The following is an 18719-nucleotide window of genomic DNA, read 5'->3' as shown; positions in this document are numbered from 1 at the left end:
CTCCTCAGTGTGAGTAAAAAACTTGTGAGCTGGGCGGGGCAGAAGTGGGTTTCTGGATGACCTCTGCTGTTTCAGGGGTTGTGGCTGTGGGGTTGTGTCATCCACTTCAGTTGCCTCGCTCATGGAAGGCTTCACTTCCAGCTCCAGTGTAATGTCCTGCAATATAAAACAAAAATGTCCATGTAAAAATGTGTGGGTACAATACAAATGTGTGTGTACTTACCAGATCCAGACTCTCCGATGCTTCCTCTTCCACTAGAGTGGGACAATCCGGATCCAGATTACACCGTGACCTTATCCTTGGCTCTTGCTCCAAAGTGATTTTCATGAGGTCATAATACCACAGCGAAATACACAAAAGTAGTGGATACAGATAAGTCACAAGCGCTCTGAATGAAGAATACTTCCCTTTTGTAAGACGGAAGCAATGTAGGTGAGATGAAGATGTTCCTTTGTGCTAGATTTCAATCTTGGGTAAGATCATCAATGCTCAAAGGAAACAAAACAGAACAAAAACACATCATGCTGTAATATGTCCACAATGGAGATTGATGTGACTCCAAAAAATGTGTTGAATTAAGTGAATCAGGAGGTTCTAGATGGCGTACCATACTCACTCCGTGGAAATGGTAAATAAACATATAATGGTATATTTATGTGGAACCCACTCTTGAATGGATATATCCTAGTTTAGAAGTGAAAAATCCCATATGATGTAGTTGTGGGTATAAACATGTGCGTACCCAAACTCACACTATCAGTGTAGATGAAAACACATAAAGGTATCTTTCAACTGAAATCAGCTAGTGATGGTTTTTCAATAAGGATGTGCGTACCCCACTCACAATGATTTAAGCTGTTACACTCACATCAAGGTTTCTTTATACCGGAGACAGGATAAAGAACCAAATACCAGTTTCCAAGTCCATAGAAAAGGGGGTTACAGTTTATTAAAAATCAGCACAAAGTAAAAAAAACATCCATAGAAAAGTTAAAAAACATAGAGGACACGTACTGGGCTAGGTGGTTGGTGAGTGGGTAGTCCGGAACGCCCAACACCCCCTTTTTCCATCTTTTTACACCTGTGGTTATTTTTTGTGCTCAGTACATGTTCTCTATGTTTTTTACTTTTCTATGGAGAAATTTTCTTCAGTTTTGTTTTAAACTTTGTTATTTTAGGTATACTGTCTGGGCAACAGTATACCTGCACCGTGGAAGTTCGGGGGGGGGGGGGGGCGGTTACATGCCTCTGTAAGGTGTCAGAGTCACTTCCCCTCAGCACAGCCACTGCCCTGAGAGGTTGTTGTTCTGTGGGGCACTGCGTCTTGGCGTTCACAATTGCATCGCGCCGCACACCCCTAATGCTGCCTGAAGGTGAGAAAAGTGGTGAGTAAAAAAACAGTGCCCCTGGTTCTTGGTGTGGTCCAACACGGCGGCGGACTGGACCCTCCACGGGGATACCCACTTCAGCCCCCCTGTACAGAACTTGCAGCGATTGTACAATCTAGCTAATCTGTGAGGTTTGCACACTGTGGGAGACTTGGCCGGGATAAACATTGTCAGCGGCTCCGGCACCATTATAGGGGGTGGAGCTTGTTCAGAGCGGTACCAGCGACATTTTGGTGCCTTCCTCTGCATAAGCAGCAGCTTCAAGGACACACAGCTCCTTCAGAGATCCGGGAGACACTGGAAACTGGTACAGGGGTGTACTAGCAGGGGGCGAGCTGCTATTGCACACAATACAGTGTTTGTTTTTTTTCACTGTTACATTGTGGTTGTGTATATCACAGATATTGTGCATTACGTTATATGAACCATTTTCAATATTGCAATAAAAATTATTGGTCAAAAATAAAAAATGGTTTCATCCAAGGTCCGTTTACTTTAAATGGGACAGGCTTTAAGTCTACTTCCAAAAGACCTAGATCCTGATTCAGATTTGTATGCAATTTTGATGTTCACACAACTGAGTGATTATCTGTAGACTGCTCATGCACAAGGTACTTTGCTGTCCTGCTCTTAAAGAGAATTCCAATGTAGAATGATTGACAGGAAGAGACCATTTGGGGGAGATAACAGGGAGTGGCGAGCAATAACGCAGGCGTGTCACTGACTTTTTTTGGCGTGTTTCTGTCTTCAGCCGCGATCAACTACATAGAGAAAAATGGCACCAGCTAAACTGCGTGACGGATAATGCAATTGGCGTGAATCAGGAAGGAAAATATAGTGCTACAGATTGTGTGAGGGAGGGGGCCCCACACCAGTGTCTTACCTAGGGCCCCATGAGCTCTAAATCCGCCTCTGGCCAGGACTTACTCCTACAGTGTGATAGAATCAGGGTGATCGGGGCCGGAGCGGACGCCACACACCCGCCCTGAAAACGCTTGGGCACAGGATATTTGGGGAATTTGGCGTTGCACCTGCACATTACGCTCCGTACACATGCGCAGTCGTTTCATAACACCGGTCAGCACAAATTGTGAGTCCGGGTTCTGCATATCTCATTTTTATTTCTTCCACATTAATAATTAAAGAAAAAATAGTTTTACCAGAAAAAGTTTCCTTTTGTAGCTACCGGAATGAAATTACGGCTTGTAAGAAAATTTCCCTATTTTCATAACTTTATTGCATAGAAAAATAAAACAAACTTTTGTTTTGAATTTGAATTACTTTTATTTACAAAAAAAAAAAATGACTGTAACAGAAAATATAAAAAAGGTTTAGAAATGAATATTTGTCGTATTTCTCCTGTGATTGGATGGACTTTCTCGTATTAGCCCCCAGATATAATCCCCCCTCATCCTCCATGTTTGTTACTACTCCATTATCTGCGCATGAGTTGCTGACCGGCTGCGTTACGTCTCCTCTGCCCCAGAGTCTTACATCTTATTTCCGTGCACTGTTTATTCTCTCATCTGTTACATGTACAGTGACCTATTCTGCAGAACTACAGCTATATTATATGGACAGTCATTCCAGTCAGTATTAATAAAAGGTTTACACTTCCAGAAATCTCATCCTCTGTGCATTGAGAGATGGACATGGTTTAGCTATCTGAGTAGTTACACGCTGCTTACGTGTAATGAGGGTCAGAATACCACTTGCTCTCCCCCCGCTCGTCCCCTCTGTTACTTACTAAAACACGCTTCTCCTTATATGGTTGTTCAAAAACTTTAATTTCTCTTTCATCCACTAGGGGGCACTGGAACAGCTAATACAGTAGGGTGTGAAGTTAGCAACCAGAGGTGTGACACAATCAATTATAAATGTTATGCACAGCTGGCTCCTCCCCCTTCACACCCCCTTATCCCTCAGTTTGAAAGATTGTGCTGGAGGCACAGCACTGAGAAGCAGCTCCTGCTCCATTACAAAAGTAGTGAGGCTGCGTCACCCTAATTACAAAGGGGGACAAAAGCCTTAAGATTAGAGAGACAACGATCCTATCTGAAGGGATCTGCATCTCTCTACAGGAGATCCAGGAGCACAGAGAGATTAATGCAGCAGCCAGCCCTGAGTGATTACTGGTTGTATCCAGAGCCCTAGTGTTAGGGAGAAGGGATATATAGGAGTAGACTACATGACCGTACATGAACCAGCAGCCACACCACTTTATTCCTCCCGGCTCCCAGTGGCTCTTTATGCAAGTGCAGCCATCCCCTGCTCGCCCCGCTCCCTCCGCTGGCACACGCGACCAGAGAATGCCGTGCTCAGCGGGACCACTGGCGGCAAAGGCCGGGGGAGGTTACTGAAGAGAAAGAGCCTAGATGTGGAGAGGGATGGACGCGGAGCGCTGGGACCGGCAGCGGTGTAGGTAGGATGCGCTGCGTGGTAATAGAGCGGCCACACAGATGCTCCAGCGGTACAGACGTGGAGCAGCACAATACAGACAGGCAGCGGAGCGCTGGGACCGGCAGCGGTGTAGGTAGGATGCGCTGCGCAGTAATATAGCGGCCACACAGGTGCTCCAGCGGTACAGACATGGAGCAGCACAATACAGACAGGCAGCGGAGCGCTGGGACCGGCAGCGGTGTAGGTAGGATGCGCTGCGCAGTAATATAGCGGCCACGCAGGTGCTCCAGCGGTACAGACATGGAGCAGCACAATACAGACAGGCAGCGGAGCGCTGGGACTGTGAGAAGGCCGGGGGGGGGGGGGGGGGGGGGACAGTAACATGATGCTTATGACATTTGCGGCACACTTTAATATGGATAAGAGGCGACAATACTGAGGTAGGAAAGGTGTACGCCCATCTCAGTGGGGAGACAGATAGCTGGCCTGGTAAATCAGAGGGAGGGATCTCTAGTAAAAAGAGATGAGCTGCTCCCTCTACTGGTAAAATATGAATAGTGGTCTCTGCTGCAAATGGATTTTCTTGTATTTTATTATCTGCATCTTATGCTTTATATTTTCAAGGGACTTCTACTAAAAGGACCCTGAGAAAATAAAGGGAAGTGACTGGATCTCAACCCCCCGACATCAAAGCTGAATCACAGTTGGGTGTGCGAGGGCCACAACATGGCTGGTGGAATTTTTGTTTGTTATATAGAGAGATCCAGCCAGGCGACTCCAGTTCACCTTTTCTTCCATCATCCGTTACGGTCTTTCTCTTCCTGTAGTATAGGGGGACAGTACTACGGATGCTCTGCGGGGATGATGCGGTTCCACATGTCAAGAGCACCAACCAAGAACACTAAGACGTATTATGTTTGCAGGAAATGTAATAAGAAGAGCACCAGGGTAGGCAGCTCCGGGGTGTGCAATTCATGTGTGGGAAGGGACGCACAACCCGGGAGCAGTGCTCCATCTGGGTCAGGGGAACAGGCCCTGGCAGATATTTCTAAGGAGACGGTGGAACCCCGCAAGCAGCATTCAGAATGGGCTGCAGGATTTCCAAAGACCATGGAGGAATTTGTGGTTAAATTAACACCACCTGCGCATGCAGATAACAGTGTGTGCACAAGGCGGTTAAGAGACCCCTCCCCATCCTACAAGAGTTGGAGGAGGGTCTTGTCATGGATGAGAGGAAGGTGAGTTAATGGAAACTGCCTTGGATGTCGGTACTCAGGAGGAGGACACAGAGGTTAGGGGTTTAGATTCCCTTATAGATGCGATAAAGGAGATCCTAAACATCAAAGGAAGATAAGGAGCCAGAGAGTTTAGATTTATTAGAATCCAGAAACTGCTGTCTGCAGTGTTCCCAATTCCTCAAACTCTCCAGACTCAGATGGCGGAAGCATGGAAGAAGCCTGATAAACGCTTTCAAGTTCCAAAGAGGTTTGAGGCAAATTACCCATTAACAAAAAGTGTCATGGCTAAATGGGAGGTGCCGCCTATTGTGGATGCCTCTTTAGCTAGGTTGTCTAAAAAGACAATTCTACCAATACCCAACGTAACCACTTTAAAGGATTTGTCAGATGGCAAGGTAGACACAGCATTGAAATCAATCTTTGCAGCAGCGTCACACAGGCCTACAATTATCAGTGCTTGGGTAAACAAGGCCACTGCTGCATGGGCTGGGCATATTGTACAGGCTACTGAAGAGGAAAATAGTCTAGGTGAAATTTCTTGATTAACGGAACATATTCGAGACTCAGCTACTTATATGTGTCAGGCGTCTAAGGACACTAGTAAAATAGCGTTACGCATCTCGGCTTCTGCCATATCGGCTAGAAGGATTTTATGGCTCAGAGAATGGCAAGTGGATTCTGACTCCAAGAAAGCAGTAGAGGCTATTCCCTTTGGGGGTCAGATGTTATTTGGTTCTGAGTTGGACAAATGCATTTCGCAGGCAACTGCAGGGAAATCTACCTTTGTACCTAATTCTTATGCGAGACCCAATCCACAGGTTAAAAGAGGTTACTCAGGCCCAGCTTTTAATTCATTTAGATCGCAGTCCTTTCCAGCCAGAGGAAGAGGTTTTGGAGCACAAACTTGTGGAGACAGAGGTAGAGGTAATTCCCAGACAACAACCAGAAAGCAGGACATGCCTGCTGACAAGACCATGGCATGACGGCCTCCCAGCTCACCTGGGGTCTCCCTTTGTGAGCGTATGGTTGGAAGGGTTTTTGGATGCCTAAACCTCACCGGAGGTCTGGGTCAACAAGATTATATCCCAGGGTTACCAGATAGATTTTCAACAGCGCCCTCACAGTCAGTTCTTTACAAAAGGATTACCTCGGTGTCCTCTGAAAGAAAGAGCACTACAAACGGCAATTCAAAAACTACTGCAGACAAGGGTAATTCTTCCAGTCCCGGATTCTCAGAGAGTAACGGGATTTTATTCAAATCTTTTTGTAGTGCCAAAACCGGACGGGTCGGTCAGATACTCAATTTAAAAGTTTTAAACCAATTTCTAATGGTTTTCAGATTCAAGATGGAGTCAATCCAGTCAGTTATTGCAGGATTGGAACAAGAAGAGTTCATGGTGTCCATGGACATAAAGGATGCATACCTTCATGTACCAATTTGGACTCCTCACCAAGTTACTTACGATTTGCATCGGTGAAGAATCACTACCAGTTCAGAGCCTTGCCATTTGGCCTATCATCAGTCCCAAGCATTTTTACATAGATCATAGCGATAATGGTCACGAAATTGAGAGCGTTAGGAGTCATGATCATACCTTACCTGGATGATCTACTGATCAAGGCCCATTCTCAGGAACAGCTGATCAGGGATGCTCAGACGACTCATCAATTTCTCATTCAACACGGCTGGATTATGGACTTCAAGAAATCCATCCTGATACCAACGCAGATGATTCAATTCCTAGGTCTAATATTGGACACAATACAATTGAGGGTGTTTCTGCCAGTGAACATAAGGAAGCTAATGGATCTGGTATTGAAGAACCAGTTTCCTTACACCTATGTGTACAGCTTCTTGGGAAGATAATGGCATCTTTCGAAGCTATACAGTACGGCAGACTTCACCCCAGACCTTTCCAGATGAACCTGTTTGCTCAGGGAGCAGGCTCACATTGGCTTCTACATCGAAGGATCCGGCTGTCAACACAGGTCAGAACAAGGTTCATTTGGTGATCTCACAATAGGCAAGAGATTCAGAATTTGGAATTGGAGGATCCTAACAACGTATGCCAGTCTCAGAGATAGGGGTGCCATTCTGGAGGACCATCACTTTCAGGGCAGATAGATGCCACTAGAGAGCACTCTACCCATAAATATTCTAGAACTGGGAGCAATTTACATTGCGCTTCTCCTAGCCGAGGATCTTGTGAAGAGTCAACACATAAGAATACAGTCGGAAAATGTCACAGCAACGGCCTACATAAATCATCAGGGAGGAACAAGAAGCAAGATGGTCTTAAAAGAGATCACAAAGATTCTGTTATGGACAGAAAGATGCAACATCATCCTCTCAGCGGTGTTCATTCCAGGAGTGGAAAGTTGGGAGGCAGACTATCTCAGTCACCAAGACATGCATCCAGAAGTGTGGTATCTACACCCGCAAGTCTTCGAGATCGTAGTGAGGAGATGGGGCTTAACTCAGGTAGACCTAATGGCATCTCAAAACAATCATCAGTTATCCAGGTATGTGACCAGAACGAGAGACCCAGCAGCAGAAGTAGTGGACGCGTTGACACTTCCATTGTCTTACAGATGAGTGTACATTTTTCTACCATTCCCTATCATACCCTGAGTACTGAAGAAGGCAAAACGGGAAAGAGTGTGGGCAATTCTAATTGCACCAGACTGGCCTCGCAGGAGTTGGTACTCGGACTTGAGGGGACTACTAGCGGAAGAGCCCTGGAGGTTACCTCAGAGAGAAGACTTACTGTCATAGGGGCCATTCCTACATCCAGACCTGAACCGGTTGTGTTTTACAGCATGGCTATTGAGACCCAGATCTTGAGAGACAAAGGAATACCGAAAGCGGCCATCCCTACGATGCTAGCCGCTCGGAAACCAGACACAGCAATGCACTACAACAGAATATGGAAAAGATACATGGAGTGGTGTCAGGAAAGGGGGTGGAATGCAAAAGAATTCTGCCTGTATAGACTTCTAAGTTTCCTACAAGCCGGCTTGGAAGGAGGCCTAAGACTAGGTTCTTTGAAAGTTCAGCAACTTCTGTTATCCCTACAGGAAGTTCAGACATTCTTGCAGGGGGTTCTGAGGATACAACTTCCTTTCTGTCCTCCTACAACACCGTGGGACTTGAACTTAGTACTAGAATATTTGAAATCAGCAATTTTTCAACCTTTGGAAAAAGCAGAATTGAAGTATATCTCCTGGAAGGTCACTCTTTTACTAGCCTTAGCTTCATCAAGAAGGGTCTCTGAGTTGGGAGCCGTATCGTGTAAGAGTCCTTTACTAATTTTCCATGAAGATAGGGGAGAACTCCGTACGAGGGTGGAGTACCTCCCTAAGTTAGTTTCGGGGTTTCACGTAAATCAGCCCATTGTGGTCCCATCCTTTCAAGGATTTGCAGAAGTGAATGTGTCCTTGGACGTTGTAAGAGCTCTATTGATTTACGTACAAGTTACATCATCCATCAGAAGGTCAGACCATTTGTTTGTCCTTTATGATGGTCCAAAGAAGGGTTGGCCAGGATCTAAACAGACTCTGGCAAGATGGATTCGGCTTACCATTAGACAAGCTTATATATCCTGTGGTAAATGGGTTCCGTTTCAGATAGGTGCCCATACTACCAGATCGGTGGGTGCCTCATGGGCGGCAGCCAGAGGTGCCTCTACTACTCAGCTTTGGAGAGTGGCAACGTGGTCATTAGCACACATGATTACGAGATTCTACAAGTTTGAAACATTTGTATCCAGAGATTCAAGGTTTGGACGATTAGTTTTACAGGCCACGGACAGCACTCCCACCCTTGGGAGTAACTTTGGCACGTCCCTAACTATCTAAGCTGTTCCAGTGTCCCCTAGTGGATGAAAGAGAAAAAAGGATTTTGGTACTTACCAATAAATCCATTTCTGTGAATCTACTCGGGGACACTGGACGCCCGCCTCGGTGCTGTCAACCTGCTGTGTTCTTGTTAATAAAACAGTTCATGCAAACAGTGTTAGATTCTTTTATGAAAGTTCTTGGTTGCTGTGTGATTTGATGTTACGGTAGGCTCCTCACCATAGTTTTGTAGTTTCTTGTCCTCTTCTCTCCGTCATATTTTCCAAACTGAGGGATGGGGGGCATAAAGGGGGAGTACCCGGATGTGCATTACATTTTTAATTTTAGATTGTGCCACATCTCCGGTTGCTAACTTCACATCCCAACTGTCTAAGCTGTTCCAGTGTCCCCGAGTGGATTCAGAGAAATGGATTTATCGGTAAGTACCAAAATCCACTTATTTATTGATCATTGTAAAAGGGACAAAAGCAAAGTTTTTAAAAAATGAACAAAAGTTTTGGTTATTTTTTGATATAGAGAATCAGAAAATAGTCATTAAAATAAAGAGTGAGGTTTTTTTTTGACCGGTTAAAATCGGCCACTGTGCACAACAGTGATCAGGTCTGAATTACGCCCTACATACGCTATCCTGGATGTCCGCTGTCATTATCCCAGTACAGGGGCTAGCAACTAAGAGTCCCCTTGCGGACTCGCTGCGCTCACCATGCTGCAGGCTCAGTGGCTAAGGGCGCTCGCCACAGGATCTATTCCCACTCTATGGGTGTCGTGGACAATCACGAGTGGGAAAAACCCTGGTGCACTGGGATTCCGGTTGGCAGCATTGTCGGCTGGTGGGATTTCGGCGTCGGTATCCTGAATGCCGGCATGGTAGCTGCATCCCCTTATAGCAGGTCCTTGCTGGTATGTCGGCTATTAGACGATTATGTCCTTATTATTATTATTTACAGTTTATTTTATAGCGAAACAAATTCCGTTTCGCTGTACAATAGGACACAATGATAAAACAAAACCGGGTAATAAACAGTCAGAGGTAGGAAGGCCCTGCTCACAAGCTTACACTCTATTGGGAAATATGCATTGATACACAAGGAAAGGTACTATCTATTGCATATTTGTCCACCGGATTGCAAAAGTTCTAGGTGGGTTCCATGATAACACATCTCACCAATGATGAACCATGGTCAGAAAGAAGGGAAAGTGAAGAAAGAGAAAATATGTGGAGGGTATGTGCGGACTGTACAGTGGGGATATAATCAGACAGGAAAGCTTATGAAGGTTGAGTGAGCGGTTCTGGAATGTGATAAGTGGCCTGAAGAGGTGAGTTTTCAGGGAAGGTTTGGAGACTAGAGGAGTCTTATGAGAGAGCATTCCACAGAGTGGATGCAGCCTGAAGAAAGTCCTGCAATCGTGCATGGGAGCGAGTAATGAGTGTGGATGAGAGACACAGGTCTTGTGATGAGCAAAGAGGTCGGGTTGGAAGATATTTTGAGATAAGCGAAGAGATGTATGTTGGTGTAGTTTGGTTAATGGCCTTATGTGTGAGTAAAAGTATTTTAGATTGAATATGGTAGAATACAGGTAACCAATGGAGGGACTGACAGAGCGGATCTGCAGACGATGAACATCTAGAAAAGGAAGATTAGCCTCGACGCTGCATTCAGAATGGATTGTAGTGGTGAGAGTCTCTTTTTGATAAGAGCAGTAAGAAGACTATTACAATAATCACTACGGGAGATAATGAGAGCATGGATTATAGTTTTAGCAGTGTCTTGTGTAAGGTATGGTTGTATTTTGGATATGTTTTTTAGATGTATGTAACATGATTTTGAGACAGATTGAATGTGGGGAGCAAAGGACAGTTCTGAGTCAAGTATGACACCTGGGCAGCAAGCTTGTGGGGTAGGATTGATTGTTGAGTTCTCAACAGTGATAAAGATATCAGGTTGGTAAATACTATTGTCCGGAGGAAATATAAGTAACTGTTTTGGAAATAGTAAGTTTGAGGTGGCGAGATGACACCCAAGATGAAACAGCAGAAAGGCATTCAGTGGCCCTGACCAATACAGATGGTGACAAATCTGGGGAGGATAGGTAGATTTGAGTATCATCTACATACAGATGATACTGAAATCCAAAAGAGCTGATTAGTTTCCCAAGAGATGAGGTATAGATTGAGATTCAGTTGGTACTCCAACTGAAAGAGGTAATGAAGAGGAGGTGGATTCAGAGATGTGAACACTGAAGTAGCGATTAAGATAGGTAGTATAGGAACCAAGAGAGGACCGTGTCCTGAAGACCGAGGGATTGTAGTGATTTTATGAGAAGAAAATGCTCAACAGTGTCAAAAGCAGCAGAGAGATCTAGAAGAATAAGAAGTGAGTAATGGCCTTTGGACTTTGCAGTGATCAGATCAGTCACTACTTTACTCAGTGCTGTCTCTGTGGAGTGTTGGGAATGAAAGCCTGACTGAAGTGGGTCAAATAAATTGTGTGATTTAAGAAAGTGTGTGAGGCGAGTGTAGGCAAGTCTCTCAAGTAGCTTAGAGAGGCATGGGAGCTGAGAGATGGGACAGTAGTTTGAGAGAGTTAGGGTCAGAATTTAGTTTTTTCAGAATGGGAGTAATCAGTGCATGCTTGAACAGTGAATGAAAGATACCAGTAGAGAGAGAGAGAGAGAGAGAGAGAGATTACAGATGTTAGTTAAGGTTGGGATGACACAGGAGACCGAGATTTACTTACTTGTGAGGGTACAGGCTGAAGAGGAGAGGTACTAGAGTAGCAGGATGAGAACAGTGTTAACACTTCATCTTCATTTGTGGGATCAAATGAGAGTGCCTAACGGTCCAGATAGAGAATTGAGCAGGGCACTGGCTTAGGAAGAGCATACCATTTAATCTTGGATTTTATCAATCTAGTCCTTGAAGTAGGAAGCAAGATCTTGCACCTTGACAGTGGCTGGTGGGTTGGGTGAGGGAGGTTTCAGAAGTGATTTAAATGTTTTTAAAAGTAATTTGGGGTTAGAGGATTGAGCAGAGATGAAAGTTTGGAAATATGTTTGTTTGGCAGAGTCCAGGGCAGTTACGATAAGAGTGGTAGACAGTCTTCTATGTGAGAAAGTCGCTAGGAATACGATATTTACGCCACTGACGTTCAGCTTTCCGTAAGAGTTTTTCTAGGTGTCTTGTTAATTTAGAGTGCCACGATTGACATCTAGGCCTATGTGCAGTGTGATGGGTTGCTGGAGCCACTTGGCCAAGGGCTATTTCTAGAGTCTGGTTCAGGTGTGATACAGCAGTCTCAGGAGAAGTAAATACAGAAAAAGGTGAGAGCAGTTGTTGCAGAGAGGTGGACAGTTCATGAAAATTAATTGTGTTAATATTTCTGCAGGTTTGAGGAGGGTGGGAGGACTTCAATGAATTAATGGTGGAGAGCATGCAGGTGATAAAGGGGGTAATTCAGACCTGATCGTAGATGTTCAAAATAACGCACATCTATGATCAATTTCTTTGACATGTGGGGGGATGCTCAGCACAGGGAAAGTCCGTAGCGCATGCCAGATCCAGCCCCCCCGGCAGACACGCGACAGCATCGCATGGTGGCAATGTTTTTGCATGTTTCAAGTAGCCCTCTGCCTATGCAGCCTAGCTGCAAAGCAGATGGCTACATGCCATGTTAAGAGTCACAGCTGCTGCGTGATGTCACACTGCCTCCGTGACCTGCCCCAGCAACGGTCCAGACACACCTCCGCTATCTGGATTGCACCCCCTTAAACGGGGCGTCGATGCCCTATTCTCAACCCCCTCCAGGTATTAAACTGCATTCTGAAGATCAGAATCTGAATGAGGCCCAGGGTTGTAATCTTAGAGAGGGAAAGGAGTGTTGGTGAATTCAGAATCTGAGCAGTCTGGTGAATACTAGATCAAGGCACTGGCCCTTCTGATGAGCAATGGAGTCAGTCCATTGGGAGAGGCAGAGAGAAGAGGTTAGATAGAGTAGTTTTGGAGGCATGAGAGGCAGATTTCAAATTATCAATACCAATATTTAAATCACCCATGATGATGGTGGAGATGTCAGAGGATAGGAAGTGAGGGGGCCAGGCAGAAAAATCTTCCAGAAATTGTTTGGGTTGCCCCGGTGGATGATAGATATCTGCATCATGCAGAGAAAAAGGAGTGTAAATCCTGAAGGAATGCACTTCAAATGATTTGAATGTGAGTGGTAGAACCGTGTATGTGAAAGATTGGGAAAGTAATAATCCAGCCCCACCTCCTTTACAGTTACCAGGCCTGGAGGTGTGTAAAATAGAGACCACCATGTGTTGCAGGGGAGGCCATGTCTGATTGTGAGCCATGTTTCTGTTATAGCCATCAGGTAGAATTTGATAATTATGAAATGGTCATGTATGGATATTAATGTTACTTACAGAGCAGGCATTCCATAAGGCACATTGTAGTGATTTGGAGGATACTGGGAGACGTGTTTATGAGGCTGGATGAATTTCTATATTGCTGTGAATCAGGTGAATGAGAGTGGTACAACAGGTTGGGTCCCAGATTTGGTAAAATGTCACCGGTTGTGGATGCTATTGTCAAAGTAGAAAGATAAGTTAAAATCACATGAGTGTTAATATGAGGGTAGCGGATAATTGAGGTGGCAATGTGTACATTGGGCTGAGCTGCAGGGAGAATGAAGGATGTTATTGTTTTAGTGAAACAACTATGGAGTGCAATGAATAAAATCAATTTGTGTTACATGGTTTGTTTGAGGTAGAAGTAGTTATTTAGGCTTGGAGTGTAAAGAAGTTGTAATATTTAAATATTGCAATATTTTTGAATCTCCCCTCCTGGGGAGAACAAATCTAAAGCCAAATTAGGAACTAGATATCCTGGGTTAGAATAGTAACATACAGATGGAGCCAGCATTATATTAACTGGCCCAGGCGTGACTAGGCGATCCATCCACCTAATCATGCCAGGAGTGCACAGAGACGCCCCCATTCAGACTGACTCTGTCCAGGAGCACGGATGGAGACCGTCTCCATTCAAGTGAATGGGGTACATCTTCGTCTGGGCGCATGTGCCCATCCAGACGGAGACGCTCACAGTGACTAGGTGCGCCTAGTCACACAAAGAGCCAAGATTATGGAGACTCCATCTCTAGTACACATCAGCAACAGCCATGTAAGCAGTAGGTCATGTGACATGTAAGCAGTAGGTCATGTGACATGTAAGTGGGTGACACGATTATCCCAATAATCCCCCGTGTACCGACCATATTATAGTGACTGTGCCTGATACACATACTAGATTATAGAACTGTCCTTTCTATATACTGGGATTTGGGGATTTAGACTTTGTAGCTTTATTTGGAAGTGAGAGTGAAGCCGGTTTCTGTGTTCTTTACACCTGGGAGAGGATTGCGCACCTCTTATATCCGATTGCTGCACCAACACGAATGTGACGTGGGCAGGACCCCACAGGGGACTGTGCTGACTTGAGACTCAGTCGCACACATATACAAGTGTCACATTACTCAGCAGAGTCTCCTGGTGCGTCTCTACTCTGCATAAGTCACCTGATACCAGCAGAGTTGTATGAGACCTGTCATCTCACTCACGCCAGGCTTCTCCCACTGTGTGACATATTGAGACTGGCTGTATGAGGACACATCTGTAATAGCCTCTAATGCTTATTATCTTTCCATAATTACATATGGCGTATAGCTTGGGCGTCACACACAGTGCAGATACAGTATTCAGTCTTACACATAATTATATGTATCTATAACAGCTATAGGGGCTTATATAATAGCCTGCAAGATGCAGACGTGGGAGCAATTTGTATTTCATACACAGATAAAGAACACAATAGTGTAATATTGTAGGGAGGATTCACACTACACGTGTCCAAACAGTAACAGCAGGATAGTGTCCACGTCCCTCTCACAGTCCAGATAGTCCCACTTCCATTCTACCACCTCAATGTGACGGACAGTGACCGCCATACAAGCTCTTACACGTATGCTTATACGAAACAGAATGATGGAAACTCATATAGGTCACTTATAATCTTCTAGGGTCCACTCCGGGATTAGACATATAAGGGCGGAATTATTCCGACGGGAATATAAAACAGAAAAAAAGCTATAATGCAATAATTAGCTGCAAACAAAAGCTTTTATTATGAGATCATACAGAGTATCCGCACCATATAGATGTAACATACAACAAACCACCGCAGATGGAACCCGGGTGACTCTAATGCACATGGTAATGTATATATATATATATATACATATATATATATATATATAGGATCTTGTATCCCACAACACTCCTGATTAAGATGATCAGATGACATAAGAATGGGAAACTAGAAGTGGAAACACGTTCCTATGGCCGCCATATTGTCGTGCAGCAATATAGATACTGCAAACTGGAATTAAACATTTACACAAAGCACAAGATACAAAATAAACAACAGAACAAAGAACTAAGCATGTGGGATATATGTAAGAACTAGAGGAGCATTAATGAAATGAGTAACAGGTCAGTCATCAGCCTGCTTGTGAGGGGCTCTAGAATGGAGGCCTCTTGGACTGTGCGAGGCAGCAAGTTCCATGGCCAGGGCTACAAAGCTAAAAGTTTGACCCCCAAATGCATTATGGGAGTTTCCTGGTACTACTGGTAACAATCCTTTTACCTGCAGAAATAAACAAGTGAGGCAGTAAGGAGGCAGAAGCTGCTTCTGATACCTTGGACCATGTAATGTTGGGCTGGGAAGGTCAGTAAGCCGATTATGAAATAGATTTCCCATCTTACAGGCAGACGGTGGAGGGAGTAGAGAATGGGTGTTATGTGGCAGGAAGGGGCTGGTTAGGTAACAGACTGGCTGCTGCATTCTGTACCATCTGCAAGTGGTGCAATTCTTTTGCTGGGAGACCCAGGTAGAGGGCATTGCAGTAGTCTATGTGAGAGTATACAAATACATGTATGACTGTAGGCAGATCTTCTGAGGGAATCAAGTGCTGGAGTCTGGCTATGGTCCACAGATGGAAGAACAAGGATTTGAATGTGGCGGATACCTGATGTCTGTGTCGGCCACAATCCGGGACAACACAAAGATTCCGCAGTCAGCATTTTGTAACTCTGAACCCCAAAGCATAAGTCATGATGGTTGGTAAAGCTGTAGTCTTGTCCTTTGTTGGTAAGCTTCTATTACGTATCACTAAGACTGAGTCACAGCCAACTGGCATCATCCACCCCTGGAGCTCTGCTAGACAACCATTTAGGATGGGATGTAGTTAATATCCCGGCGTTCAGGATCCCGACGCTGAAATCCCGACAGCCGGGAATGCCGACAGCACTCGCCACAGCTATTCTCACTTGTGGGCGTCTATGACACCCATGGAGTGGGAATAATACCTGTGGTCAGCGCAACGAACCACCGCACCTGCAGCATAGCGAGCGCAGGGAGCCCGCAAGGGAACTCTATGCACTCACCCCACTGCCGGTATTCTGGTGGCCGGGATGCCGCTGGTGGTATATTGACAGCCAGCATTCTGTCCACCGGGATATCATCACCATCCCATTTAGGATTGGTGTTGGGTTCTCATTTCATGGAGCAGAAGATAAGTCATCTGCATAGCAGTGGTAGGCCAGGTCATGACGTCTGATTATTTCACCCAGTGGTAGATTGCAAGTATCGGAGATAGGACAGAACCTTGAGGAACAATGCATGGCAATGATGATTATACTCCAGAAGATTAAAATGGTTCCTCACTTGGATAATGTCTGTGTTCAACAAGAGCTGTTTTATTTCCCACACTCAGGGAATGGGACAGCTTCCCAACTGTGTGAGTTCTCTGATGTCTAACAAGATGTGCTTTAATTAAAAAACCTTTCCCACACTCAGAACATGGAAATGGTTTCTCACCTGTGTGACTTCTCTGATGTGTAATAAGATTTGATTTACTTATAAAACATTTCCCACACTCAGAACAGGAAAATGGCTTCTCACCTGTGTGTGTTCTCTGATGTGAAACTAGATGTGCTTTTCTTAAAAAACATTTCCCACACTCAGAACATGGAAATGGCTTCTCACCTGTGTGACTTCTCTGATGTGTAATAAGATTTGATTTACTTATAAAACATTTCCCACACTCAGAACAGGAAAATGGCTTCTCACCTGTGTGACTTCTCTGATGTGAAACTAGATGTGCTTTACATAAAAAAGATTTCCCACACTCAGAACATGGAAATGGATTCTCACCTGTGTGACTTCTCTGATGTGCAATAAGATTTGATTTACTTAAAAAACATTTCCCACATTCAGAACAGGAAAATGGCTTCTCACCTGTGTGACTTCTCTGATGTGTAATAAGATTCGATTTTCTTAAAAAACATTTTCCACACTCAGAACAGGAAAATGGCTTCTCACCTGTGTGACTTCTCAGATGTGTAATAAGATTTGTTTTTCTTAAAAAACATTTCCCACACTCAGAACAGGAAAATGGCTTCTCACCTGTGTGAGTTCTCTGATGTGAAACTAGATGTGCTTTACTTAAAAAACATTTCCCACACTCAGAACATGGAAATGGATTCTCTCCTGTGTGAGTACCCTGATGTGTAATAAGATTCAATTTACTTAAAAAACATTTCCCACACTCAGAACAGGAAAATGGCTTCTCGCCTGTATGAGTTCTCTGATGTTTAATCATATTTGAGCTCTGTGTAAAACATTTACCACATTCAGAACAGGAAAATGGCTTCTCACCTGTGTGAGTTCTCTGATGCGTAACAAGATTTGATTTCAGTGTAAAACATTTCCCACACTCAGAACATGGAAATGGCTTCTCACCTGTCTTAGCAGGCTGATGAGTAATAAGGTTTGTGTGCTGTGTAAAACATTTGGCATCTATAGAACAGGGAAACTCTATATCTACTGTCAGAGCTGTAACAAATGCACCAATATCAGAGTGATCAGGAGAACATTTCCCAGGATCAGAGGGATCAGCTGATAGAGCTGGATGTGGGGTAATGGGGTTATCTCCTGGAGAATCCTGTCTACTATCATTATCTTTTATGTCACAATCCGGGGATAACATTAGATGTCCTTCTGAGATATTCCTGCTTGTGTGTCCATCTGCTGGAAATAAAATACATTATGGAAATAAAAATTGGCAAATAATTATAAAATGAGTAGACAAGACCCAGGATGTCATAGGGTACAATTTATAATACTGTAACTCGTACTATAGTGCTGGCTTTGCTTTTATGTTTAAAAAAAAAACAGACTAAAATGCTTGGACTGGAGCTTGATCAACGCTGAAAGTGCATGTGGGATTACTAGAGGTGACATGGGCGCTCATGTGGGATTACTAGAGGTGACACGGACGCTCATGTGGGATTACTAGAGGTGACACGGACGCTCATGTGGGATTACTAGAGGTGACACGGACGCTCATGTGGGATTACTAGAGGTGACACGGACGCTCATGTGGGATTACTAGAGGTGACACGGACGCTCATGTGGGATTACTAGAGGTGACACGGACGCTCATGTGGGATTAGTAGAGGTGACATAGACGCTCATGTGGGATTAGTAGAGGTGACATGGACGCTCATGTGGGATTACTAGAGGTGACATGGACGCTCATGTGGGATTAGTAGAGGTGACATGGACGCTCATGTGGGATTACTAGAGGTGACATGGACGCTCATGTGGGATGGGATTAGTAGGTGACATGGACGCTCATGTGGGATTAGTAGAGGTGACATGGACGCTCATGTGGGATTAGTAGAGGTGACATGGACGCTCATGTGGGATTACTAGAG

The 18719-nt window shown here is 44.6% G+C and overlaps 1 protein-coding gene across 1 annotated transcript; it reads right to left on the bottom strand.

Moving 5' to 3' along the window:
- Positions 1–15063: 15063 nt before the first annotated feature.
- Positions 15064–18027, bottom strand: LOC134983861 (oocyte zinc finger protein XlCOF6.1-like). The gene has a single exon (XM_063949481.1). It carries the CDS (start codon positions 17987–17989, stop codon positions 16649–16651), a length of 1341 nt encoding a protein of 446 aa, XP_063805551.1. The 5' UTR covers positions 17990–18027; the 3' UTR covers positions 15064–16648.
- Between the last annotated feature and the right edge of the window lie 692 nt (positions 18028–18719).

The sequence above is a fragment of the Pseudophryne corroboree genome (genome assembly GCF_028390025.1).
Source record: "Pseudophryne corroboree isolate aPseCor3 chromosome 3 unlocalized genomic scaffold, aPseCor3.hap2 SUPER_3_unloc_27, whole genome shotgun sequence".
In the NCBI taxonomy this organism is placed as follows: domain Eukaryota; kingdom Metazoa; phylum Chordata; class Amphibia; order Anura; family Myobatrachidae; genus Pseudophryne; species Pseudophryne corroboree.
Note: the sequence above shows the minus strand (reverse complement) of the source record. Positions and strands in the feature narration are given on the sequence as shown.